Below are 27,997 nucleotides of genomic sequence, written 5' to 3'. Positions count from 1 at the left end.
TTCTTTTTGAAGTTGCAAATGGCCAGATCTTGTATGGCCATTGTGTAACGGCCGACGACCAAGAGTTTCACCCGCAAACGGAAAGGCCTTGTCGCCACGAGTTGGTCGGGCCGACTGGCACTGGAATCCCAGCAGTAAAAGTATGTCTATGCTCTACTCAAAGTTTGAAGAGAAGATCACCCAATAACTGGGCTACATTGCATTTTTGGATGTGATCCCAGTGGTGATAGATGGTCAAATGACCAGTTGAAGTGCCATGGAAGCATCGCCTAAAATTTAGGGAATTGCTATTTTGGGCCATAAAAAATATGATCGCGTCATTAGCTCCGGAATAACAAAAGAAACATTTTATTACTCTGCCGCTAAGTCAACTACGCAACCAGTTAAGATATTTTTAGACCGAAGGTGCAAAACGGGAAAACCATGCATGAGTGCCATTTGGCACATTTTTGGGCACTTTCCAACTTGAGCGAGAGAGAAGCCTTGAAATTAAACGTGGAACTGCATGTTCAGTTGTATGGTGGATTGTTGCAGGTACCAAAGCTACTGTGTGCTTGCCTACCCTCTATGTACCGTAAAGTGCAAGAACTGAAGCCTTGCACAGCATTCATTGCTCTCTCTCCCCTCCCCGTGCAGTTATGTGATGTACACTTGTGTAGGTTCATGCGCGATTACCGAGGCAAGAGCCTCTTGCACAGGTACTGGATTAGCTAGTTGCTAATCCCCCGCAGGCACAAGTGAATTCGGAGAGGGCAAGTAGCCCTGCAGGTGCGGGAGCTTGAGGACCTGCTACGGATGCGACCGGCTCGCGAAACGGAGCCCAAAACAGGGAAATACAGCCTGCTGTGTATTTTTGCAGGTTTAGGGTTTCGGCCCTAAACGGTCCCTAATACCCCCAGGAAGTCCGGGGATGCGAGGGGACCGCTGTGCGAGTGATCTGACGCATTTTCAGGGCAGAAAACAGAGAATTCAGCGTGCTACAAATTCTCGCCAGGTTTTGCAGCAAAGTGTCCGTATGCGTCAGGAAAGTCACTTTTTGCGTGGGGATACTGTCTGTGAAGCGCCCTAGCACGGTTATGCTGCCGAAACCGGGCCAAAACAGGTCACTTTCAGCCTGGATTATGCGGGGCAGCTTGTAGGAAATCACCAGTTTTGTTCCCTTAGTGAATACAAAAAGGAAATACCGAAAGGGGTGCCAGTCTTTGGGGCCAACCGATGTCGGCGTCTTCTTGGTAGCGCTCTAGCTTCCAAGCCGTGTGTGTTTGAAGTATCAATTCCCATTACAAGTTTCTATTTGCAAAGTTTCTCTCTGTCCTAAAATCTAAAGTAAAGTTTCGGGTGAAAGCCTACGTCTACCACCCTACGGGCCGATTTCATCAAACCTATCAACAGAGGACGAGGTCTCCTCCTCTGACCTACTAGCTGGCTTTCTGTGCCTACCAAACTTTTTCAAGAATCTGCTTTTCTGGCTTTTTCTCCACTTCTTCTGCTTTTCTCATCCTCTCTGACACTATAGGAAGACAAACTAGCCGAACTCTCTGAAAACGAAAATTTGGGGCCATCCTCGAAACAAACACGCTTCTTGGATCTGCTTACCGCCTCGAAAATCGATTTCCGGGCTAAATAACTAGGAAAAATCCATTGATTTCCGCTTCTTCCGAGATTGCTTTAAGCTTTTCACATCAACTCGTTTGTCTTCTTTTCAAGAGCTTCGTCAAACTCTTTCTACGAGTACAGTTCTGCTTTTCTGCACTCGGCTCTACTTTCTGTTTTATAACGGCCTTGACAAGAAGATGGATGGCCTCTCGCCATCTAGAATGAACCTCGTCAAGCGGGTAATTCTTCATATGATTCACATATTTCGGGTCTTTGGAGTACTTGACTAATCTTTTCATATATATGTCAACCTGCAATTGACGTTTGTACTCTGCTCTGTCGACATTCTCTGCCGAGAATTTGTCAAACTCTCTGTTGGTTTCTTTTGTTTCCACGTTGGGACTCAAATTTTCTATATCTCCCAGACGACCAACAGTCAAAGGGGTGTAGACTCTGTCGAATTCTCCACAAGCACCAAGAATCGGATCCTCCAAGGAAGAAGAATCGTTCCAAGCTTGGACACTCCATGCGAGAAATCAATAGCAACACACGAATAAAATCTACAAATAATTGAACTTGACTAGAGAGAGAGAGAGAGAGAGAGAGAGAGGAGAGGAGAATCGACACAGAATGACGGAGTTCCGTTCCCAGATGCACTGGCCGCAAAGACTGGCGCCCCCTTCGATATTTCTTTATTATTGCTTTGCAAAGGTACAACTCCTCGAAGGTCCAACTCTCCCAAGACTCTTTATCCAGATGCACTCTGACAATTATAAACGTAAAAGGGATGACTGAAAGCAGAGCCCCAAAAGTAGCTCTTGCACCCAAAAGCATCTATTGCCAAAAGCATGCGCAAAATTGTCGATTCTGCAGCCAATGCAAATCGCGGAATTTTGTACAACAATGCCACGTTACATTTCAGCACACACAAGGTAAGATACATAAGACACATGCATAAACAAGCAAACAGCACGAAAAAACAAATAAAGTGCAAGCAACAAACACACAAGCAGGTAACAAACAAGACAAACAAAAAAAACAACTTGCGTAACATGCGTAGTACGAAAAGCGCCATTTCTTCCCTAAAGAAACGCACTTGACAGTTTCTTATCATTCCGCTTCCGGAGAGACGCTTCATTTTTATGCACTTGCATTTCTATGTAGGCAGACTCTGCACTCTCTACGAACTACTCTCACAACAAGGTTTAACAAGTACTTAAGAGTAACTCTTGTGGCTTCTTTACACACTATTTGTGGCTTGTGGGCACTTTGAGTAGCTTTGTGTATGATTATAAGTCCTATAATAGTTTGTACACTAAGTTAATTTTTTAATTAAAAGAAATGTCGTTTCTTGACAATCTCTACTTCTATCGAAACTTCAAAACTCCGATTGTTCCATTTCCGTTTCAAGTGGTGATTATGGTAACATGAAAGCAGCAGACAAATGAAACCGCCGTAAAGTTGCCGTAGCGAATCAGGGAGAGAGGGGAGGCTGGTGGAAGGGTGCTCCACGACGTAGGCCGTGGAAGCATAAGGCAGGGGGAGGCTCGTACACTATGGGAGCGAGTTGCAAACGAGTGGTAGTGAAGAGATGCACGCGCCCGCTCGCAAAAGGAGGGGCGTCCCCCATAGATTCGGTAACAAAATCTTTTTCATTGCGTCTCTCTCTCTGTCACAAACTGCTGACGTGTCAAAGCCTTGAAGAATGGAGCCAACTTGCACATGCTGGCCGAGGGGCCTAAACCCTAAGAAGAACAAGTAACAGAAGAATAAGTCCTACCAACTTACGCGGACCCCGTTCGATGGGGCCCCAATGACATAAAGGAAGTAAAATAAAGCAGGACCCACACACACACGCAAAACTAATGACGTGGCAGCTGTACGGAATTTCGCAAAACACGTTGGCTGACGCTCCGTGTTTTGCGTTGACTGTTGACGTGGCAGCTGTACGAAATTCCGCAAAACGCGCTGGCAGCTTTTTGGCATTGCTTTTGGACCAGAAGCTTTTGAATTTTGAAGGCTTTTCACTGTAACTGCTTTTCAGTCCAAGGGCCTTTAAATATGGGGTTAGGGCTCATTCTCTGGCATGCTTCCTGGAGAAGGTGCACAGTCTGGAGTACCGGCTTGTACTGTGTTGATGGCATATAAAGAAATACTGAAAGGGGCGCCAAGCTTTGGGGCCAATACTCTCTGGGGTGGAATTCCACCACTCCGTGTCACGTGTCTCCCAGTTCAGTTGTTCTTGAAGTGCTAAAAGTTTGTTCAGTCTGTTCTTTTCTATTGGCACATGGTGCCCGTCTTGTGACAGTGGTATCAGAGCATCAGACGTGTGCTTTTCTAAAAAAAACACCGGTCCTACAAAAGAGCAGACAAAGCTATTAGAATTTTTACTTGAAGTATCTTCAGGTCCCGACCCCGGGCTTATTAGCCAGTCCCACCCTTACTTCATCGCGCATCGGACGCGCTTCCGTCCTCATCGCTTTGTCTTGCAGGGCATAAGCCATAAAGAATCCAATACATAGAATTCATAGATTCAGCAGAATATTTCCAGTTTCTGCTCAACAAGCTTCACGACATTCTTTCGCAGCATACCAGCAGAATCTTCCGATGCTGCAAAGTTTTCAGCAATTTTTGAACTACATGTTACCCCCCTCTGACGCCCCAGGTGGTACCTTCTCCTCCGGCAGCAGAAAGTACGAGAGCTTCCAACCGGCAACCTTCTCAACCGTCTGTTCCGATGGGCGGAGTCTTCAAGAATATGGTGCAGCAATCTGACCCAGATCCAGTGCAACAGCCTCTGGCACCGCCATTGCCACCACCTCAACCACTGCCGCCACCAGGCTACAATGGTTGGAGCCCATATGGATACCCTTATTATCCATACCCGGGATATGCGCCTATGTAAGGTGCAGCGGAATGAATGTTGTATTTTCTCAAGATTAATGATCTTTATTGCTCAAGGTTCCTTTTAGTTCTTAGGGAAAGAGAGAGCTTTCTGTCTTGTAGAGTGTTGTGGTCACGAACAAAGTGAGTGGATATTGTGCGTGCAAGTGAATGAGATTGAGAGAAGGAGAGAGAAGAGATACGACACCCGAGAGGTTGTAAAACCCTCCTCCGAAGGCCCCACTCTCGTTGGCGAGAGTGGTCTACTTTGATTGCACAAAGGTGTACAATGCGTATGCAATGGACTGATGCAATGAGACTATGCCGATGACGACGACGGTGATGACGACGGCGACTTCGTGGCTGAAAACTGGGATCTTCTATGGCTGAATTTGTGGACTGTTTTCGGGGCTGGAAATGACTGTTTTCTTGCGGTGTTTATGGCTGAAAATGATCGGCTATGTCGGGGGTCTTGCTGAGAATGAAAACGCTGATGCTGCTGCTCTTTAGGCTGCTTTTTTGGGTAGATTGGCACCTGCTGAAAACGCTGAAAGACTGCTGGCTATGGCTGCGTATATGGCTGCAAACCTGCTGCACAAACACACCATAGGCTGCATTTTCAAGGGCCTGAAACTGAAGGCAAATCGCTGAGTATGCTGAGGGTCTGAAATTTCAAAACGCTAAGGCTTTGGGGCTGAATTGTTTGAGTCAAAACGCTGGATCTTACTGATGATGCTAGAGACCAAAACGCTAATGCTTCTTCTGCTGCAGAGGGGTAAAAACGCCAAGGGTGGGAACTTGTAGACGATGCTTCTGTGAAGAAAACGCCAGGTATGGGAGATAGATGGCGATGGATCTTGATGCTGAGGGGAGTACTGCTGAGAAGTTGCCTGTTGAGCGGGAAGCTCCTGCTACCTCTTCTGCCAGAAAGTGCTAACTTGGGTTTGCTTATATATTAACTTAGCAAAATTGCCCTACCTACTATTGTTGGAAAGTCACTTAAAAATAATAAGTGAAAATACCAATAAATAGGAAAATAGGCTAAATGCACTAGAAAATTCCCCTAACTGATGCTAATGGATTCTGATGGGAATTCGGATGATCATGTTGTGTGCAACCGGAGGATATGCATCTATGCTAAGTGATTGGGCATGCACGGTCTACGAATAGACTCACAAAAGTGCCAGATCACTGCTAATCTAGACTTGACTTGACTGACGGGAACCCTGCTATGGTGTAGCTTGTCCACGAACACATAGGGTTGGGATGTGTCACGTGACATCTCCTCCTTTTCAAAGTGAGGTACTAGTACCGAACTGTATGGCGTCGAGGGAGATCGCCAACAGCATCCGGAATCCTGGAAGGGACTCTTCGCCGACCCACTCTGTTGTGTGGGTCGAGCGGTACTTGAACTTCATAAAGGTCTGCAACGCTTGCTTCTTTGGGCCGCGCCGAAAGCGACACAAAGTCTTGAGAATCTCCTTTGATGCTTCAACTTCGTCGAGTATCCTGCTTCTTTCGTCTTCAAGAATCTCCATGGCTGAAAATTCATGAAACCATCTCCAACACAAAACCATGAACATACCCATTCCATGTAAAGTGAAGGAAAAAAATATTGTCTTCTCTAAAGACTGTGTATGCAATGTAGATGAACATATAGACGGACTGACAACCCGTTCATCAAACACATGCAAACAATGAGATCGAATCTTTTCTGTTTGATCAAAATCAATCAAAGGTGGCAAATCACAATGGAAATGCCCATGCTTGGTGCTCATATTATCATGTGATCTTTCGGAAACTGTGTCATGCCAAGGAAGAGACATGGAATGCGACTTCCTGACATACAAACTTTTCAACTTTTCATGAACAATTCGCATACATTCGTGCTCATCCATGAGAGAAACGTGCTCAACATACAATATGTCATGCCTAGTAAAAGGGATCACGAATGAAACACTCGAACAATGCGTGCGTATCAATCATGCGAACACATAATACTTCCTGTAATGATTCTCTGGACCAAGGCTCGAAAGCCAAGATCGCTTCTTCTTGAATGATCGAATCGTCTTGTGGGGGTTCTTTGGACCTCGACTCGAAAGCCAAGATCGATTCTTGGTGATTGATCAAATCTGCAACGAGGTTAGCTTCGCTAGAAAAAGCATTCCACTAATACCTCATCTTGGTGAACAATCACATCTTCTTCATGCAAGTCATCATGCTTGTCTTTGTCATCCAAATCACCATGCAAATCATAGTCAATCAAATCATCATGCTTTTCATAACCATGCAAATTCTGTGTGTCATGCTGTGGAGAAAAAGAGATTGAAAGAGTCTCCTTATCTCGAATCCTTTCAACCTTGTCCTGCATATTAGCAATGAGAGATGGAGAAGGAGAAGTATCCACTCCATGAAAAACAGTAGGAGAATCACTTTTGGCATTGAGAGTTAAAGTGTTAGCCTCAAAATCAATGAAAGCGTTAGTCTCACGAAACCATCGAATGCCCAAAATCATATCACATCCAGAGAGAGGAGAAACAACAAATCTTCTAGTGAAAGCAGTCTGTTGAATTGCAAACAACACATCAAGGCACTCCTCCGTGATGAGAGCGTCCATAGGAGATCTCGGACTAACTTCGAGGCGGGCTCTTTCAACAAGAGAGGAACTGATCACATCATGCATACTACCTGGGGTCAAACAATATGACAAAACGGTGCCCCGACGTACGACCATAACATTTAATGAGAGAATCATCAATGGGAGGGTCCTGAGAAACTTTGGGCACAATAGTGTTATCATTCATTGCATTGATAGATGTAGTGGGTGTTGTGGGTTCTTTAGATTCATTCGATTCAAGCTTAGGACATGTTCGTTTTATGTGACCCTTAATGTGACAATGAAAACAACGACCTTAAAATAAGTGCTTTGTTCTTCCGACGTGATGTATCCTCCTACAATTCCTTCTGCTACCTTTTCATCTGGAGTAAGCTTAGGTTTAGCAATTGTGTTAGCCTTACCCTTAGATTCATTGGAAGAATTCTTTGATGAGATACTGTTGGTAGATTGGTTAGAAGAGTTATCATTCTTACCGTTCTTATCGTTTTGAGGAGTCTGCGAGGTACTTGTGGAAGTCTTGTTCTCCCTAGGCTTTCCCTTGTTGAGCTTCATCTCCTATGCGAGAGCAATTGCTACCGCCTTGTTGAGATCGATGGGATCGAATACCTCGACATCGTACTTGATATACTCGTCCAATCCAAAGAGAAAAGCCTCTTTGCGTTCATCATCCGACATGCGTAATTGGGTACCTAGCTGCAAAACACGATTAGAAAAAGACATAACCGGCATACCATTTTGCTTAAGAGCGCGCCAATCGTGCGAGGTACTAAGGTGGCATAAACGCGCCTTGAGCTTGTCTTGGAAATCAGCCCAACTAAAAGAGAGGGACGTGAAATCGTCGGCGGCCTCTAGGTGCGCGGCTAGCTGTGCCTCTTGCCATGCGTGGTACCAATTGATGGCATCACCGACAAGGTACATAGCTGCCGTCAAAACTTTGTTATTTCCTATCTTCTTAGTTGTCGCAAAATAAGCATTAAATTGATGCAACCAAGAATGAATAACTGTAGCATCCATCTTACCGTCATACTTACTAAAAGTCAACTTTTCTGTGACTGGATGGTTAGAATCAACGTCGTGGCTTGCGCCACATGACGAATTCCCACGATCTTTGGGTGGTTCGGTCTTCGAGGCTAGGATGTGGGAAGTAAATTCTTGATGACCAATCTCCCTTTGAGCCTCTCGTTCATCGCGCTCGAGTTCGAAAGCAAGTCGATCTTCTTGTTTTGCGGCAAGAGCAAGACGATTTGCTTCTTGTCTATCCATCATGGCCATCATCTGCTTGACCACTTGCCTCCATAGGGTTTGGCGTAGATGGCGAAGGGGGAGGGTTGAAGAAATCATCTTCGGGTAAGAAATCATCCCCGGGTGGGGACGAGTCTTCGTCGCCTCTCTCATGCTCATCACCTGTATGCGAAGTATCCATTCCGCTTCGAGTGACGACCATGCACTATAATCTTGGGGTCTTAAGCTCGCGAGGAACTTGGGTTCTTGAGGTTCTTGAGGTCCTTGATTCGTGAGAATCGTGGGTTCTTGAGGTTCTTGAGGTTTGAGGGTCTTGGGTTCTTGGGGTTCTTGAGGTTTTCTTTCGCTTGCAAATCTCTTTAATAAGGATCTTCTCTTCACCCGAGTTCTACTCTTTTCTGCGGGCGCACCCCTTGGCGGCCTTGCGCTCACTCCAAGGTTGCTTTTTTCCACCTCACGTCAATTGGCCGGCCATTAAGTGCACGGTCCGCTCTCAATGAGTGAAAAGAGACACAAGGGGAGGCTGGACAAGCCCTTCTTTCTTGGGATTCCTGTCACTCTTCAACAAAACACGATTAGGAATCGCCGCGGCCAAGTAAACTTGGGTTCGTACAAGCAAAAAAAATTCTTGTGGTTCTTGTGGTTCTTTCCTTGAGTAATGCAGAACACTTTCAAAGCTCTGATACCAATGTAAGGTGCACTGGAATGAATGTTGTATTTTCTCAAGATTAGTGATCTTTATTGCTCAAGGTTCCTTTTAGTTCTTAGGGAAAGAGAGAGCTTTCCGTCTTGTAGAGTGCTGTGGTCACGAACAAAGTGAGTGGATATTGTGCATGCAAGTGAATGAGACTGAGAGAAGGAGAGAGAAGAGATACGACACCCAAGAGGTTGTAAAACCCTCCTCCGAAGGCCCCACTCTCATCGGCGAGAGTGGTCTACTTTGATTGCACAAAGGTGTACAATGCATATGCAATGGACTGATGCAATGGGACTATGCCGATGACGACGACGGTGATGACGACGGCGACTTCGTGGCTGAAAACTGGGATCTTCTATGGCTGAATTTGTGGACTGTTTTCGGGGCTGGAAATGACTGTTTTCTTGCGGTGTTTATGGCTGAAAATGATCGGCTATGTCGGGGGTCTTGCTAAGAATGAAAACGCTGATGCTGCTGCTCTTTAGGATGCTTTTTTGGGTAGATTGGTACCTGCTGAAAACGCTGAAAGACTGCTGGCTATGGCTGCGTTTATGGCTGCAAACCTGCTGCACAAACAGACCATAGGCTGTGTTTTCAAGGGCCTGAAACTGAAGGCAAATCGCTGAGTATGCTGAGGGTCTGAAATTCCAAAACGCTAAGGCTTTGGGGCTGAATTGTCTGAGTCAAAACGCTGGATCTTACTGATGATGCTAGAGACCAAAACGCTAATGCTTGGGCTACTGCACAGGGGTAAAAACGCCAAGGGTGGGAACTTGTAGACGATGCTTCTGTGAAGAAAACGCCAGGTATGGGAGATGGATGGCGACGGATCTTGATGCTGAGGGGGATACTGCTGAGAAGTTGCATGTTGAGCGGGAAGCTCCTGCTGCCTCTTCTGCCAGAAAGTGTTAACTTGGGTTTGCTTATATATTAACTTAGCAAAATTGCCCTACCTACTTTTGTTGGAAAGTCACTTAAAAATAATAAGTGAAAATACCAATAAATAGGAAAATAGGCTAAATGCACTGGAAAATTCCCCTAACTGATGCTAATGGATTCTGAAGGGAATTCCGATGATCATGTTGTGTGCAACCGGAGGATATGCATCTATGTTAAGTGACTGGGTATGCACAGTCTACGAATAGACTCACAAAAGTGCCAGATCACTGCTAATCTAGACTTGACTTGACTGACGGGAACCCTGCTATGGTGTAGCTTGTCCACGGACACATAGGGTTGGGATGTGTCACGTAACAGCTTAACCAAGCCAAAGATTTCAAAGATGGCGACACGACAATCAAATTTTTCACTTTTTCCGAGGTAAAAGATTGCAAGAAAGCATTGCAGTTCCTACAGCAATTCGACAATATCTATGCTTTGGGAAACTATACAAAAGAATCCAAGATTTCTCGAGCAACGCGATTTCTTAAAGATAATGCTATGCAATGGTGAAGTTCAATAGCGACACAACCGCGTGCTCCAAGGACCTGGCAAGCTTTCAAGACAGTTTTTGCACGTAGTTGCATGACTTCGATCTTTGAAGTCCGGATTTTGGCAAAGTGGGGCAACTTGACAATGCTTGCCACCGAAACCATGGACGACTATAACCAAAGGTTTCTCGACGTGTACCTTCCGGTGTCTTTCTTTGAGTTCATCTCCTTGGAGAACCAATGCGAGCGGTACACCATTGGACTACCATCACCATTGCAGGAATATTCTCTCCAAGCAAGTCTCTACCATGCAAGAGCTTATGGACCATGCCGCGGTCGGCTACAAGCTCATGAAAGGAAAGTTGGAGTTTACCACAGAAGAACCTCCGGCCACTAACCACAACTCTCGACAACAACGAACAAATTCTCAGGAATCCCGTGAAAACCAACCTCAACGGCCTCGTCTGACACAACGTCAACAAGACACCTTGTTACAAGAAGGCCGATGCTTCGAATGTTTCCAAACAGGGCATACGTTCAATACATGTCCTGAGCGAGCCTCGACGTCCTCAGTGCAGCCTTCTGCTCCCACGTCACACAGATCCCCGGGGCCACCTCCGGCCAAGAAGGCTAGACCTGCTATTGGACTAGTACTCGATATTTATGGTATACACCTCGAGAGTTTTAATGAATTATGTAGAGCTTATGGAAAAGTCAACGCCTTGAAAGCCCTTATTTTCTTTGACCTCGGAGCTATGGAGAACTTCCACTATCCAGAATTCTTGAAGCAGATGCACTTTGATTACGATACACAGGGTGGAGAAATTGAAGTTGAGCTAGCCACGGGGCAAACTCAGAAAGTGGTACCGCTCATTGGTGCACTTCCAGTGACTATACACGATTATCATGGAAAAGCCGATTTCCACATTATGAAGTTGGGCAATTGCAACGTTCTCTTGGGCATGCCCTGGCACGACAAGAATGATGCAACTCTCTTAAGTCCAGAACCAAACCACCACCGTGATGCAGAAGGGCAAGCAAGTTGTCCTCAAAGTTCGGTTGTCCAAACAAAGCCCTGAATAACCTCTCTAGTTGTTTTCTAGTTAGATACTTTTGAACATTGTTTAAGAAAGTACTGTTTGAAATTTGTTTGAAATGGATGCTATCTGTTTTAAATTGTCTTGGTGTCGATTTAATTTGTTTGACTCTGGTTTTAAATACTGGTTTCAATGATTGGTGATTTTACGAGAAGTGAGAAATATTGTTTTGGTATTGTTTGAACGTCGGAACGACGCAGGCCGATGCCTGGGGAGCGTTTCGTTGTATGTTTGAAAACCTCCGAACGACGCAGGCCAATGCCTGGGGAGTGTTTGGTTGTATGCTAGAAAACCTCCGAATGACGCAGGCCGATGCCTGGGGAGTGTTTGGTTCTATGCTTGAACCTCCAAGTGATGCAGACTGCGGTTTGGGGAGCGTTTGGTTGTACAATCTTCTGAGCTCATGGCTCGAACCTTTTTAGGTTATTTGCGGGGGGAGTGACGAGGTACTCATTGAGTAGCTTCATACCGCAGACCATTTGTCTCGGGAGAGTGCTCAGCGGCGCTGTTTGTTGTGTCTTGTAACATGCATATGTAAGCATTTGTGTTGCATTGTGATGTGCCAACTACTGAATTTTCCTATTTGGATGAGATTACCTTGGGTATGTAATTTTAGTGCATCAAAACACCCGTGGAAGATCAGTGCGGTCTGGGTGTGATGGCTAATTTTACTACGCAAGAATATCAAGAGTTTTGATCTGGACGAAAGGAGAAGCCAACTCCTTGATCAAAAGAGCCGAAAAGAGAAGCTACCTCCTTAACAAAAAGAGCAAACTGATTGTCCCTTGGAATGTCCCTCGGAAAAAAAAATTCAGCTAACTTGAGTTTTTTTGCAGATATGTTGTAATTGCGAACGATTACTTTCTTTCAAGAAGGGGAGATGTCACAAACTATTGACGTGTCAAAGCCCTAAAGAATGGAGCCAACTTGTAGATGCCTGCCGAGGGGCCTAAACCCTAAGAAGAACAAGTACCAGAAGAAGAAGTCCTACCAACTTTTGGGGACCCCGTCCGATGGGGCCCCAGTGACATAAAGGAAGTAAAATAAAGCAAGACCCACACACACACTCGCGCAAAACTGATGACGTGGTAGTTGTACGGACGCTCTGCGTTTTGCGCTGACTACTGACGTGGTAGTTGTATGGTATACCGCAAAACATGCAGACAGCTTTTTGGCATTGCTTTCGGACCAGAAGCTTTTGAGTTTTGAAGGCTTTTCATTGTAACTGCTTTTCAGGCCAAGGGCCTTTAGATACGAGGTTAGGGCTCATTCTCTAGCATGCTTCCTAGAGAAGGTGCAAAGTCTGGAGTACCGGCTTGTACTGTGTTGATGCAATACAAAGAAATACCGAAAGGGGCGCCAAGGTATTGGGCCAATACTCTCTGGGCTGGAATTCCGCCACTCCGTGTCGCTTGTCGTCTCTCTCTCAGTTCAGTTGTTCTTGAAGTGCTAAAAGTCTGTTCAGTCTATTCTTTTCTATTGACACGTGGTGCCCGTCTCTCTCTCTCTCTCTCTCTCTCTCTCTCTCTCTCTCTCTCTCTCTCTCTCTCTCTCTCTCTCTCTCTCTCGCTCTCTCTCTCTCTCTCTCTCTCTCTCTCACACACACACACACACACACACAAAAGTGTGGTAGATTGGTTATGCCATTTCCCTCTTGAATAAGAGGTCTTGAGTTCAACTCTCCTCGTCGGATAGATCTTTAAGGTCTCTTGGGATAGTTTCCTACGACCGTAAAACAATCTTCTTCTTCTTCTTCTTCTTCTTCTTCTACTATTTCATTTTGGCCTTTTGAAGACGTTAATATAACATTTCATTTCATCTCTCTCTCTCTCTCTCTCTCTCTCTCTCTCTCTCTCTCTCTCTCTCTCTCTCTCTCTCTCTCTCTCTCTCTCTCAAGGGATCTCTCTTTGTGCGATAAGAATTCTTGAAACAAGCTACAAGCCACGCATCGATAGTGCGAAGGCAAAGGCAAGATGTCTAAATTTAATGATTAATATGTAATTTGGATATGATGACCCATAATAGTACATAGTGGACCTTAGTTTCAGCATTTGGACGTTTAAAACTGAACCGGAAATCCATTGCCACAGCAAATGCTCTCTCAACCTGATTGACTCCAGTAAAGCACAGTAAAATGCTTTCGACGCATCCCTTCAGGGAATCAATATATCATTTGCTCCATTAACATTTTGAGCTTACAGTCTGACATCCAAGCTAGTACTGAAACTGTATGTATGGCTTAAAATAACTGCATTCTACCTATCTAATCCTCGTCAAGATCTCTCCACCTATGGTCCAGCAGCTCATGACACGTCATGTCCCAGCATGCAGCACACACGTGTCTGTGTGTGTGTTGCGGGGGGGGGGGGGGGGGGGGGGGGGTTTGTTGCGGTACTCACAAGGGAATAGCAGAGAGATCGGAGCATCCGGCGCCTGGACATAGCTGCTTCCTGCAAACCCCTCAACGCGAAAACTGATACGTAAACGCAGTTAAATTTTATCGTCGCCCGCTTATTAAGAGGGCAGTGTTTTAGGGGTGTTTGGTACAAAGGTTGGCATATCTATACTATATATTAAGCCGATAGACATTCAGGGGGCCACGTGGCGCAGTTTACCTCATCCGGTAGTGTGGCTCTGTAGCTGATCCGGTAACGTTGAGGACAGTGCACGCTATAGAGAGAGGCGCGGCCGAAGGCCGCCGGCCACACTAGTAATATTTTACAGAGGATAAAATTCCCAAAGGTATATATGCTTAGGTTTGCAAGTTGTTTATCTATAATATAATATAGTATAATGGAAAAGTGCATCAATGCGTGTTGACATATCCGGCCTTTGGCTTGGACGAGGTGAGAGAGAGAGAGAGAGAAGAGAATTTGAATTGTGTCAACATTTCCCTCACTCGGTGCCCATTCCCCTTTTCTCTCTCAGAGCGTACACTATACGCTTTACAATTTTGAGAATTTAGAGTTGTTGGCTATTGTCAAGAAGTTTGCTAGCTTTAATTTGAAACTACTGTGGTGATAATTTAATGATAAGCGAGATCACGCTTACTAGCTTGCAGATGGGGCGGGGCCATGGGCAAGAGCGTAGAACAAAGTGGTTGGTAGGTGGAGCGAAGGAGCTCATAGTTTGACAAGGAATTGTTGAGAACCCTGAGATGGATAGGGAGCTAGGGAACTCAACCCTTGGACGTGACACGCATGTGTGTGAGAGAGGCAACTAATGTAGTCTTAAGCATCACAGGTCATCTTGGGTTACAAGAGAAGCCGGACTCCATCGACCATAGCCAAGGAAAGTCAAATCGGAATGGAGCATGAGATGAGCGAAATGAGGAGGAGCGCAATTCTAGGCACCTCATGGGTGTGTGGGAGGATGTTAATGGGGCACAAGCTGAGGTTGTTAAGTACTGGAGTAGGCTGAACTAGCGAATAAGGGTTGTCAAGTGCATGGGTTGTGTAGGAAATGTAGCAACTCAAGGTGAGCATGTGCATGCGAGTGGTAGTGAGGTGTTGGCAAGGACAAGGACAACAGTGGCAGTAGCTCGGTGGAAGGAGGCGAGGATCTCCTACAACTGGGGCAGGTTTTGAAGCCTGGACACTTGAGGCATGACCATCCTCCTATGGTTGCTAACTCCCCATTCTTCTCTCTAGGGCAGCTAGTGGCTGTTGAAGACATCATGGGGAGATCAATGGGTGGGTAGCTCAACAAGGAGGTTTCAAGCATAGGGGAGTGGTTCGTAGAGACGCTGAGTGAATAGTGTTACCATATACAAGGAGTTTTTTTCCCCCGTGCATTGTATATACACCCATCATTCTAGGGCTAACTTATATTTCCATTGCACACTAAGTAATGCACTCTCTGTTGGGTGCCTTGAGCTTCCTTCTTCTTCTCCAAGCTGTGTGTATTTTCCTGCAACCCTAATTCCAACAATTGGTATCAGAGCAAGTTACGTCCTCCCTGGCTTAGTCGCCAACATCTCCAGCACACGCCTTCTCACTTTCTCTGATTTTTGTGAGATTTGGCGAGCGTTTGCAGATTTCAGATTTGTGCTCATTTCGGCCTCCGTTCCACTATATGCAGTACTGCACAAGCTATTTCGTCATTTTGTGCAAAATTTTTGTCAGTGCCATTTTTTGCATAAGAGGTCCATTATAGTCTTCTACGGTTTGCGCTATATAGCATGTGTTGGTCCTGCTTCGTTTCTCCTCTTTTTGGGTTGTTTTCACATCAAGTGCACGCATTCTCCATGGCCGACAACAACACAGATGTGTTCAAGATGTTTGTTGCTGAGGACATATTGGATGGGGACAATTACCCTATGTGGGCTTAAATGATGCAACATGTTCTTGTGTCAAAGGGTGTCTAGAATATTGTGCAGGGCATTGATGTACGTCTTGGTTCTGAGGATGTAGGCGATGTTGAGGATGTTGTAGGTCTTGCTGTAAGGATTTCTATTGTTAGAGTTGTTTTGCCTACGACAGAACAAGCTCATTGGGATGTAAAAGATGCGCAGGCTCATGCATTGATTGCATTGTCTGTGAAGCGCACCATTACTCCTCACATTCGTTCAATGAAATCTGCAAAACAGGCTTGGGATATTCTAGCTGGTCTTTATGCAAGTCGCAATGAGGCCAAAATTTCATTGTTGCGTAAAGAGCTAGAATCAAAGATTATGCATGAGGAAGATGATATGGACACTTTCCTTGCTGGTGTCAAGGATATCAATGAGAAACTTATTTCTGCAGGTGAAGTCATTTCAAACAGTTCCCTTGTGCAGATTGTTCTAGATGCCTTGCGAGATTCTTACTAGACTTTTGCTAGTACTTGGGGACTTATGACCCAAGAGTCGCTTTCCAAAAAAAACAGGACTAGACAGCGTGCAGTTGAACATGCCTTTATTGCTGCTCAAAGAAAAGGTGGTAACAGCAATGCAGCCACTGCTCAAAGAAAAGGTGGTAACAGCAATGCGAGTGGAAAATCACATGTTCCTAATGCTTCTGCTGGCAGCAATTCGTCTAGAAATTATGGTGATAAGGGCAAAAAGAAGATGTGTTGCCATTGTTGTAAAGCTAATGATCACTCGATCAAGCAGTGTCCTAAGTTGAAGGCCAAAGACATTAAGAAGAAAGAGGGTGGTTCCACTGCAAATGCTGGATCCACTACAAATGTAGTTATTGTTGAGTCTTCTGTGAAAGGAGACTGTGATGCTGATGTTGATGCAGAATGGAATTTTAGTGCAAAGTGTGCCTATAATCCTGTTGTCCATGATGCATGCAGCAAGGCACTTGCTGCGAGATTCACATGTGTGGTATTTTGACAATGGTGCTACAAAGCACATTACCTCACATCGTGATTTTTTCACCTCACATGAGTCTGTCACTCACGGGAATTCACTTACTTGTGCCAGCAATGCCTCTTATCAGGTTCAAGGAGTTGGAAAGATTGTGCTTACTGCTGCAAATGGCAATTCTTTCACACTTGTTAATGCACTTTATGTACTTGGGATCAAGAAGAATCTTTTGTTTGTATCTACACTTGCTAGACTTGTTCTTGTAGTCAAATTTGTGGATGACAGATGTACAGTACATGATCTCAGTTTTGGTGATGAAATTGTTGCATCTGGCATTTTATGTCATGGGCTGTATAATCTCACTTTGTATGACAAGTGTGGGCAAAATTTTGCAAATGCAGTTGTGGCATGTACGTTTTGGTCATCTGAATTTTGCCAATTTTTTGCGTTTTCCAAAATCTGATATGGTTGCTTCTTTGCCACCTCTTGAAGCACGTCTCAAACATGTTCGTGAAGGCTGTATTTTGGGTAAGATGCAATGTTCGAAGTTTCCAAAGGATGGTTCAGTTAGGGCCACATGCAGGTTGCAACTTGTGCATAGTGATGTTTGTGGGCACATGCAAACTCGATCCTTGGGCAATTACCTTTACTTCGTGACTTTCATTGATGATTACTCTAGGCATGCATGGATATTTCTGCTTAAAGCGAAGTCCAAAGTATTTATGTGCTTCCAACAATTTCTGCCTATGGCTAAAAATGTCTCGAAATGTACTATGGGCACCCTCCATTCCGATCGAGGGGGGGAGTATATGTCTCATGAATTTAATGCATTTTTGGATGGTCGTGGGATAAAACACCAAACAGTGCCTTATACGCCTCAGCAAAATGGTGTTGCTAGGAAAAACAAGTCACTTATGGAAATGGCACAATGTATGGTCAAAAGTCAAGTTTTGCCGCATTCTTTTTGGCTTGAGGCCATCATGTGTGCCACTTATGTACTAAACAAGTGTCCTACAAAATCTTTGCAGTCTATTACTCCATATGAAGCATGGCATGATAGAAAACCTTCTATTGAGCACATGCGTGTTTTTGGATGTTTGGCATATGCTTTGGTGCCACAAACACATTGCAAAAAATTGGATGATAAGGCTGTCAAACGTATTTTTGTTGGTTACAGTGCTAAAAGCAAAGGTTACAGTTTGTATCATCCACAAACAAAGCGTATCTTGGTCTCACAGGATGTTGTGTTTGTGGAAGAATCTGTTCAACCCTTGATGTCATGTACTAGAGACAAAAATGTCAGCTCACATGACAATTATGACACTTTGTTGCCTCTTTTCAGTGGTGGAAGTACCAATGTAAATTCCAATGAGGCAAATGTACAGCCTATGGGGGTTTCTGAAAATGTTGCAGATCAGCCTATTATTAATGCAGATGTACTTGATGAGGAAAGGGCTGAGAACGATCAGGCTAAGGTATGCCTAAATGGCTAGTGCACACTTTGCGTGATAGTAAATTGGATGCACCTTTGTCTAGTCATACTCATTCAGGTTCTCGCCATGCATCTTATGCATCAGATTGTTATGCTTTGGTTGTGTCTAGCTCACGTGATGTTAGAGGAACCTCTATCTTTTGATAAAGCAAAGAATTCAAAAAATTGGATCGCTGCCATGCAATCATAATATGATGCACTTATAGAAAATGACACATGGACTTTATGTGATTTGCCAAAAAGGCAATTCGTACAAAGTGGGTTTACAAGTTGAAACGCAAGCCGGATGGTGAGACTGATCGCTATAAGGCTCGACTTGTTGCAAAGGGTCATGCACAACGAAAAGGCAAAGATTATGAAGAGAATTTTTCTCCCACTTGTCGTATGACTACCGTGCATTTTCTATGTGCATTGGCAACTCATTTTGCTTGGGATGTACATCAGTCAGACATTGTTACCGCTTTCTTGAATGGTGACATATTTGAGGAAGTTTATGTAATGCAGCCTCGCGGTTTTGTTAAAAAAGGACAAGAGGATAACGTGTGAAAATGTAAGAAAGCTTTGTATGTGTGGAAGCAATCTCCTCATGCTTGGTATGAGAAGGCTGACACTCATTTGGTCAAACGAGGCTTTTGTAACAGTCCAACAGAAAGAACATTGTATGTAAAGTGTGAGGATCATGTACTTCTCATTGTGGTTCTTTACGTGGATGATTTGTTGATCACTAGACCAAATGAGAGACATATTGCTGAATTTAAGGCTGATTTGAATGCTACTTTCAAGATGCAAGATTTGGGGCTGTTGCATCATTACTGGGGTATACAATTTAAGCAGTGTGATGGTGGTATTGCCTTGTGTCAGAAAAGTTACATAGAGGCATTGCTATGTGAGTTTGGACTTGAGGATTGCAAACCTATTGCCACTCCCATGGATACAGGTTAGAAATTGAGTCTTCGTGATGTTGGTGATCCTGCAGATGTCACCCTTTACCAAGTTGATGCCTCGTTTATGTATGCAACACGAGGTCGGATATTCAGTTTGCAGTCTCACAGGTCAGTAGATTTATGAATAGCCCAAGGTCTAAGAATTGGCAGGTTGTCAAGAGGATTTTCCGCTACTTGAGTGGCACTTTACATCTTGGCTTGTTTTATCCCAAGGGGGGATCATTGCCGCCAGACTTACATGCTTTTTTGGACTCAGATTGGGCTGGTAGTTTTGACACGTGAGTGTCCACAAGTGGTTTTTGTTTCATGCTTAGTAGTTCATGTATATCATGGTTGAGCAAGAAGCAACCTATTGTGGCCACTTCGAGTTGTTAGGCTGAGTACAGGGCAGTCTTCACAGCTACGATTGAGTGTGTATGGCTCAGATGCCTTATGGTTGATTTGGGTGTTGGACAGTACATTGCCAACACTATCTACGCTGACAGTCAAAACGCATTGGCAGTTGCAAGGAACCCAGATTTTATGCTCGCACAAAGCACATTGAGGTGCATTACCACTATGTTAGGGAGAGGCTCTCAGCATGAGAGATCAGCTTGGCTTATGTGCCAACACAGAACAACCTTGCAGATCTTTCCACAAAGGCATTGTCTCGTGAGAAGTTTGAAGTTTTTCACAAAGCTTTGGGCTTTCTCCCCTTTGTGGACTGATCATGTCCTCACGGCATGGCACTTCCCTTTACTCTATGTGCCAGCTCTCGTTCACCGCATCACTCCAGGGGGGATTTGTTACCATATACATGTGGTAGTGATGTGTGTGAACACACTTAGGACCGCCGGGGCATTTTTTCCCTCACTAGGAGGTTTTTTCCCCTGTGCATTGTATATACGCCCATCATTCTAGGGCTAACTTGTCTTTCCATTGCACACTAAGTAATACACTCTCTGTTGTGTGCCTTGAGCTTCCTTCGTCTTCTCCAAGCCGTGTGTGTTTTCTTGCAACCCTAATTCCAACAAATAGGTCATAGAACAAGTAATACACATGCCTTTAGCAGCCATAGAAATCACGCAAGCTACACAACTCTGTGTGTGTGTGTGTGTGTGTGTGCGCGCGAGGGCAGCACTATGGGGTCACATTAAGCCTCAACCTCACCCTCTCTCACAAAGCAAAATCGCGCTGAGACGGCCCTCATCTCCAAGCAGCTCTGTGTCTTCAAGCAACATACTGCAACTCCGCGTTTACCAGGGCTGAGAGCATGTGGGTCTAGCAGATGCATAGGCAGCTCCCCGCGCTTGACATTATCCCCAGCCCTACATCTCATCTCGTCATTTGTACTTTGTGGTTTATCCTCCAAGGAGGATTTTACCTTAAAAGGAAAGAGAGAGCCACCAAACGAGCCGTGCCCAAAAGAGAGATAGAGAGAGAGAGAGAGGGGGTCTGCCATCTAAGATGTGCGATGTCAACACGCGTTGCAGAAGGTGCAAGTGATACACGCGAGTAGAAGGTGGAGATGGCTACATTGCACCACCTTTAATGTGTGGTGTGTGTGTGTGTGTGCGTGCACTCTGTAGCCTGGAGCATCATGAGGTCCGCCATCTAAGTTGTGCAACGTCATCATGGATTGTAGAACATATGTGTGTGTGTGTGTGTGTGTGTGTGTGTGTGTGTGTTTGTGTGTGCACATTAGTAGCCTGGCCTCTCCAATTGTCCTTAGAGTGCCACTTTTTAACCAAAAGACTTATCCCATGGAATGAATGGATCTTGGAGGAGTTGGGGTTCATGTCAATTGGTCGGACGTGGGTTACTAACTCTCTTATTATTTACATATAAAAAAAAGAATAAGGAGTGTGAGTAGATAACTTGCACTATGCTCCACCCACTTTGTGCTCTCCATCCTCACACAACCGGGCACACAACACTGCACTCACACATCCACTCACGTACAGTTTTCAATTGGTGTCAGAATAGTAGGCGAGAGCATTTGCATTTGCTCCACGCATGCTCGGTGAGCTAAGGCTCAAGCCTTAGGAGCAAGGATAAGTGAATCTCTGTAGGATTTATATTGGATAGAAGCTTTTGGATTAAGCTTTAGAGCTCTGGGGAAATCTTAATCTAAAAGCTTTTGGATTAAGCTTTGGAGCTTTGGGGAAATCTTAACCACTAAGGTTTCACCAGCATAGAACTAAGGTTCAACAAAGGCTCCAAGGTGCATACACATTTGCAAAACGGGCAAACAAGGAGACCTTTGTAGATCCGAGCATTGTTTTAGATTTGAAAAAACAGGGCAAGTGGAGTGTAGAATTGCAGACAAGTAGAGCTTGGCAAAATGATTTAAAGCAAAGCAAGTAGTGCCATTGAAATAAAAAGCAATTGTAGCATTGAAGTGAGCCTTGAAAGAACACATCATTAGCGCTGAAATTTCTCAGCAAAATTAACACAAAGCTTGGAGGAAAGCAGGGAGCATTAGAGAGCTTGGAAACAATTGCGTGCAGACAGTGAGTTGAAACAAGTGATGCATGAAGCAAAGGGGGGTTTTCTCAAGGAATTGTCCAATTGAAGGGGGAGAGAGAGAGAGAGAGAGAGAGAGTAGAATCTCTCTCTACAAGTGAGCAGACATAGAGAGACGAAAAGAGAGTAGACACACACTTCTCTTGAGCATCGGCATCCCAACATCCTCATTGTCCATGACCTTATATGGGTTACCTTTGACACATATGACTATGACCTTTGGATTCTCACAAACATGCTTCGTTAGGCTCCTACTGGTTTGCATACACACACACACACACACACACACACACACACACACACACTCTTAGACATCTTAGAGAGCAAGACGAGGAGAGAACTTGTCGATAGTGAGAAGCAAGGAGAGTATACTCTAAGCGCAACGGTATTGAGAGAGATGCTATTCTCGAGCATAATGCTTGGAAGCAAAAATTTGGCACCAACACTATAGGTGGAGTCTCACTTGCCATTAGGAGCAATTTTGATGCCCCCTAGCTTCCAGAATCGATTTCTGCTAATTTCTCTGATTTTTAATGATGAAAATTCGAAATATCTGCAATTTCTAGAACTTTAGGATAAAAAAGTCTTTAGCAATAATAATTACTAAAACCATCCAATTTAACTTAACTAATTAAATTCCTAGTGTAACCTTTCAGAGCCCGTAACTTTTCTAGATTTTATCGAAATCTGATTCTGAAAAATTCTAACCATAGTAAAGCTCTTGTTACGGTTCCAAAAATACCAATATCAGTCATAGTTGGATCATTCTACAGTGTTTTCTCAATAACCAAGTTAAATTGAACAGGCTTTGTACAATTTCTAAGGTTTCAAAAACTGGAAACCTTACAATGTTGCACCTCATGTGAAAACTGCCCGAAAAGAGGAGAAACAAAGTGGGAACAACACGTGTTGTATAGCACAAACCGTAGAAGACTGTACGAGATCTGTTATGCAGAAAACGACACTGACAAAAAATTTGCACAAAATGATAAAATAGCATGTGTAGAGAACGGAGGCCGAAATGAGCCCGAATAAAAATTTTGAGAAAGTGAGCAGTCTGATTCGGGCTCATTTTGGCCTCCGTTTCCACTACATTCAAACATTGGAGAAAGTGAGCAAGCGTGGGCTAGGATCTGCTCTAGCGACTAATCCCGGGAGGACGCAACCTGCTCTAATACCAATTGTTGGAATTAGGGTTGCAAGAAAACACACATGGCTTGGAGAAGACGAAGGAAGACCAAGGCACACAATAGAGAGTATATAACTTAGTGTGCAATGGAAAGATAAGATAGCCCTAGAGTGATGGGCCTATATACAATTGACGGGCGAGAAAACCTCCTAGTGGGGGGAAAAATGCCCCAACAATCCTAAGTGTGTTCACACACATCACTACCACATGTATATGGTAACAATTGGCCCTTGCCAAGCTTGACCAATCACATGCTATGGTCATTTCAAGCAATGTGGGTAGAATTTGGACAAGTGTCCCTTCTTTCCCCCTTTGAGAGAGAGAGAGAGAGCTTAATTAATTAATTACATGCATCTAAACTCTCATCCGACCTCCCTAAAGGCCATTCAATAAGATTCAGGCACACCATGAAGGCAGCATGGGTAGGGTCTTGACATGTGTCCTTATTGGCTCTTTGGTCTTGGGCTTGCCTTGAGTGCACATGTGTGTGTGTGTGTGTGTGTGTGTTCTCTCTCATGCCCCTAGCTTTAGGGCTCGCCCCCTCCTTTGTAGGGATCCCTTTTGACTTGTATACCATGAAGACCTTGGTCATCAAGCATGACAAGCACCTCAAGCATCTTAGTCATCTAGCACGACAAGCACATCAAGCACCTTAGTCAACTCAACCACGACAAGCACATCAAGCACCTCAAGCATAGGCCTAGCTTGCCTAAGTTCTAAAGTACATAAATGTCTTAGTTCTAAGGACTTTTAACACTAACCTTTGGAGGTCTTTAATAAAGCTAACACTGAGGTCTTTTAAGCTCCATTACCTGATCACTGCTCTTTGATAGACCATCTCCCTTTTGGACCCTTCATGAGATGTAGCCTGTAACATTTAATGGCCTAAAATCTTTTGTGTAGCGGAATTTAGCATGAACATAGTGGGCATTTCATTAGAGTTGATTCCTAATGAGAATTACAAGAGTGCTTGGGTGGAGAGAGCAACAAAAAGCATAACACCTAGTTAGATAGCATCGACAATACTTTCAAAAGAGAGAGCAATTAAGCTATTGACAACAGTTGAGGACCGGATTTGCATGGAGCCGGTCCCCCCTCCAAAAGGCTTTGTATTATGGTTTCTCCCATCAAGAGAGACATTGTACAATACAATTCTTTGTGTTCCTTCAAGACTAGTTAGTGCAATGAAGATGGAAGCTTCATACACCAAGCAAAACACTTAATCAAACACAACTTGAATTATCCCCGTTCTCAGACCCAAGACCTCACACACCTTCGAAGATGGTGAGAGCTAGCAGGGTATGAGAGTAGATTGAGAGGAAAAAGAAGTATCTTACGAGAAAGAAGTACATCTCCTCACATAATCACTCATATTAGCATAGCTTAGCTTAGTAATTAGCTTGGTAGAGAAGATGAGCATGCATTGAAGCTTGGCTCTTGGTTGGATTTGCATCCACATGCCAAGAGAGTGTTGATGTAGGCTTCTATCTCACAAGCTTGGAGTAGGTGATGAGCTCTCCATTAAAGCTTGGGAGGAGATAGAGTATTTTCCCTTCACACATGGTCAAGTGTGAGAGTGTGTGTGTCAATGCCAAGCAAAAATCAGCCCCCCCCCTCTCTTGGGCGAGCCCTAGCTGCTAAGTAAGTCTGGCTTTTGCCTCATTGGACCTCCCCAGGTCAAGCCAATAGGGATTAAGCAGCATAAGTGATAGCCTTCTGACATGTGTCCCCCTTTCCCCTTTTGTGAGAGCTTTAGGTAATTAAATAATTAAACTAAACTCTCATTGGACCCCTTTGCCTCCTGGCCAATAGGAATCAGGCAAGCCATGGGGCTCCTGAATGCTCATTGGACCCCTTGGGAGACTGCCCAATAGTCTTCTAGGACACTTAATTCTTATTGGTTTCTTTTATTAAATGTTTTTAAATTAATTAAACTAGATTTACTCTAGCTTAATTCTCATTGGTCCACTTCAAGGGTCTTCCAATAGGAATTGGGCACACCTTGTGGGCATCTGGCCTAGGGAGCTGACATGTGTCCCTCATTCCCTTTGTGTAAAGGGAGCCTGTGTGTGTGTGTGTGGCTTTCTCTCTCATCCCCTAGCTTTGGGGCTCGCCCCCTCCCATGTAGGGATATGCAAAGACTTTTAGGGCACACACTAAGCATCCAATTTTCCCTAGGGTTGACCTTTGGACACAACCTTTGAATTTTGGAACCTTAGCATTTTGGAAGTCTTAATGGGCTGAACCTTAGGGTCTTTTTGGCCCATTGTTTCACATGGCTCTTTTGCAGATGGCCCCCCCTTTGGATCCCTACTGTGGCTGGTCTGCTAACTTAACCAATATTCTAGCTTTTTCTCCCTTGGCACTTCCCCACATTAAATGATCAGTTTAATATGAGAAAATCATTTAGGAGAATTAGATATTGATTATTATGACATTACCTCTCTCTTGAAATCATAGTCGTCCTCGACTATGGTGTAGAGAAGATAAAGCATACGCATGAGTCCTTTTCTTAGCGGGTAGAGGATCCCTATGTTACCCTACGACATCATTCCATAATGGATGACTAGTTCATTTGGCGCTTGAGAGCCTGAGGCTGCCGCAAGCATGTCTGCACATTAGTCCTATCAGTCTTCCATAGTAGAGTGACAAGCTCTACTTGGTGTTTGGGAGACGTCGTCTCCGCAAACTTGATCTAAGCATGCATACTACTTCATTTTTGTGCACAAATAAAGAAAAAGGGAGTCTTATAAGACAAAAATTTTTGTTCATTTTTAACATTTTGTACATTTGCTTACTCTTGGGAAGCATTGTAAGTATTGACAAGGTTTAGGTTATCCTTTAATTGTATGCCTTGCATCCATCTAGCATCTTCAAAAGGATAATTCTTAAACTTAATAAGATATCGTCTGATAGTCTTACCGCCTCTTAATACCTTGTCTTCATGTCGGAGAATGGACTCGGGCTGCAGCACCTCCTCGTGGTCCTCGATCTCCGGTGGGTCTTCAATAGTTGGTTCTTGAGGTGGCTCTCCTTTGTAAGGCTTTAAGAGGCTCACATGAAAAGCATTGTGTATGAGCCAATGATTGGGCAACTTAAGTTGATAGGCCATCTCATTGATTGGCCTAAGAATCTGGAAGGGACCATAGTACCTTTTTGCTAGTTTAGCATAGTACTTTTGGTGGCCCGTAGGATTCTTGCCCGTAGTGTGCCTTAATCGAGCCTTGGGAAACTTTAACAAGACCCAATCGTTTTCTTTAAAGGCTTGGGCTCTTCTGTGCTTGTCAACAGCAGCCTTTTGCCTTTGCTGTGAGATAGAGATAGCATCCTTAATCTTTTGGAAAGATTCTTGTAGGTCTCGGCTATACTCATCTGCAGCGAAGATCTTCCCATGTACCTTAAGTAGCAAGGGACTTTTTGATCTTCCCTCAATTACCTCGAAAGGTGCTTTTCCTGTAGAAGTATGTACAGTGTTATTGTAAGCATACTCTACTAAGGGTAAGTACTTCTCCCATTGGGATCTTTGATCTACTTCCGTTACATAGGCTTTTAGTAGATCGAGAATAGTTAGGTTAGCTATTTCACTTTGGCCATCAGTTTGTGGATGATAGGCCGAAGAGAAGTTTAGCCTTGTTCCTAAATTCTCAAAGAGACCCTTCCAGAAATTACTGGTCATTCTAGGATCTCTATCTGACACTATGGACATTGGCAAGCCATGGTACTTGAAAATTTGTGAAATGAAGAGGGTTGCCATTTGATGAGCTTTGATAGTCTTTTTGACAGGTATAAAATGAGCTTGTTTACTGAACCTGTCTACTATCGTCCATATTCCCGTATTCCCATGGATAGACTTAGGCAATCCAAAGATAAAATCCATGGATATGCTCTCCCACGGTGAATTAGGGATTGGCAAGGGTTGAAGCAATCCAAGTTGCTTCCCTCTATCAAATTTTGTCTTTTGACATACCACACATTTGGAAACATACTCATGTATGTTCACTTTCATGGTAGGCCAATAGAAATATGTTTCAATTCCCTTTAGGGTAGACTGAATCCCTCTATGCCCCGCATATGGGGGAGCATGAGATTCATACATTACTTTCTCACGTAGTGAGTTAGTAACGCATAGTCTATTGCCATAGAGAAGATAACCATCTTGTAAAGTAAATGGTTCTTCTTTCTTCCCTAATGCAAGGGCTGAAATCACATCTCTAAAATCGGGATCAATAGCATACTCATCTATCATTAAAGATAGATCATTGTGAGTTGCTATGGAAACCGCATTCACTCTCGGTCGTCTTGAGAGTGCATCGGCTACTTGATTATGCTTGCCAGCAATGTGAGTAATATGAAAATGAAATTGCGAAAGGAAATTTGCCCACCTCATTTGTTTGTCGGAGAGCTTGGTCTGCGTCATGAAGTACTTAAGACTTTGGTGATCCGTTCGCAGAATGAAAGGAGTCCCCAATAAATAGTGCTTCCATGAGTCTAGGGCATGTAGAACTGCAAGGAGTTCTTTTTCGTATATGCCTAGAGCTTGCTCAACAGGGTCGAGCCTTCGACTCTCATAGCCTATGGCGTGCCCTTCTTGGAGCAGAACAGCCCCAAGGCAATCACCACAAGCATCACATTGGACCTCAAATGGTTTTGAGAGATCCGGTAGTGTAAGCACAGGTTGAGAGATAAGCTTTTCTTTAAGCTTTTCGAAAGCATTGTTCTCCTTAGCAGACCACGTATACCTAACATTTTTCTTTGTTAGGTCATGTAATGGTCCCGCAATTTGTGAGAACTTTTCTATGAAGCGTCTATAGTATGCACACATACCTATAAAGCTTCTTAGTTCATGAAGATTCCTTGGTTTAGGCCATCCTTTTATTACCTCTAACTTGGATGGATCCATTTGGATTCCATCTTGAGAGATAATGTGACCTAAATATTGAATCTCTTGCAAAAAAATTCACTTTTCTTTCGATTAACATAAAGTTTATTCTCTCTTAAAACTTGAAATATTACCT

General features: G+C 44.1%; 1 protein-coding gene across 1 annotated transcript in view; it reads right to left on the bottom strand.

Moving 5' to 3' along the window:
• Positions 1 to 14,090, bottom strand: part of LOC147446478 (ATP-dependent zinc metalloprotease FTSH 8, mitochondrial-like) — a 99,949-nt gene extending 85,859 nt beyond the window's left edge. Inside the window, exon 1 of the mRNA XM_086525688.1 lies at positions 13,962 to 14,090. Coding sequence (XP_086381814.1) covers positions 13,962 to 14,003 — 42 coding nt within the window. The 5' untranslated portion in view covers positions 14,004 to 14,090. The remainder of the gene's footprint in view (positions 1 to 13,961) is intronic.
• Between the last annotated feature and the right edge of the window lie 13,907 nt (positions 14,091 to 27,997).

The sequence above is a fragment of the Adiantum capillus-veneris genome, chromosome 12, assembly GCF_014529385.1.
Source record: "Adiantum capillus-veneris isolate H3 chromosome 12, ASM1452938v2, whole genome shotgun sequence".
Taxonomy (NCBI): domain Eukaryota; kingdom Viridiplantae; phylum Streptophyta; class Polypodiopsida; order Polypodiales; family Pteridaceae; genus Adiantum; species Adiantum capillus-veneris.
This window is presented reverse-complemented; position numbering and strand designations above follow the sequence as displayed.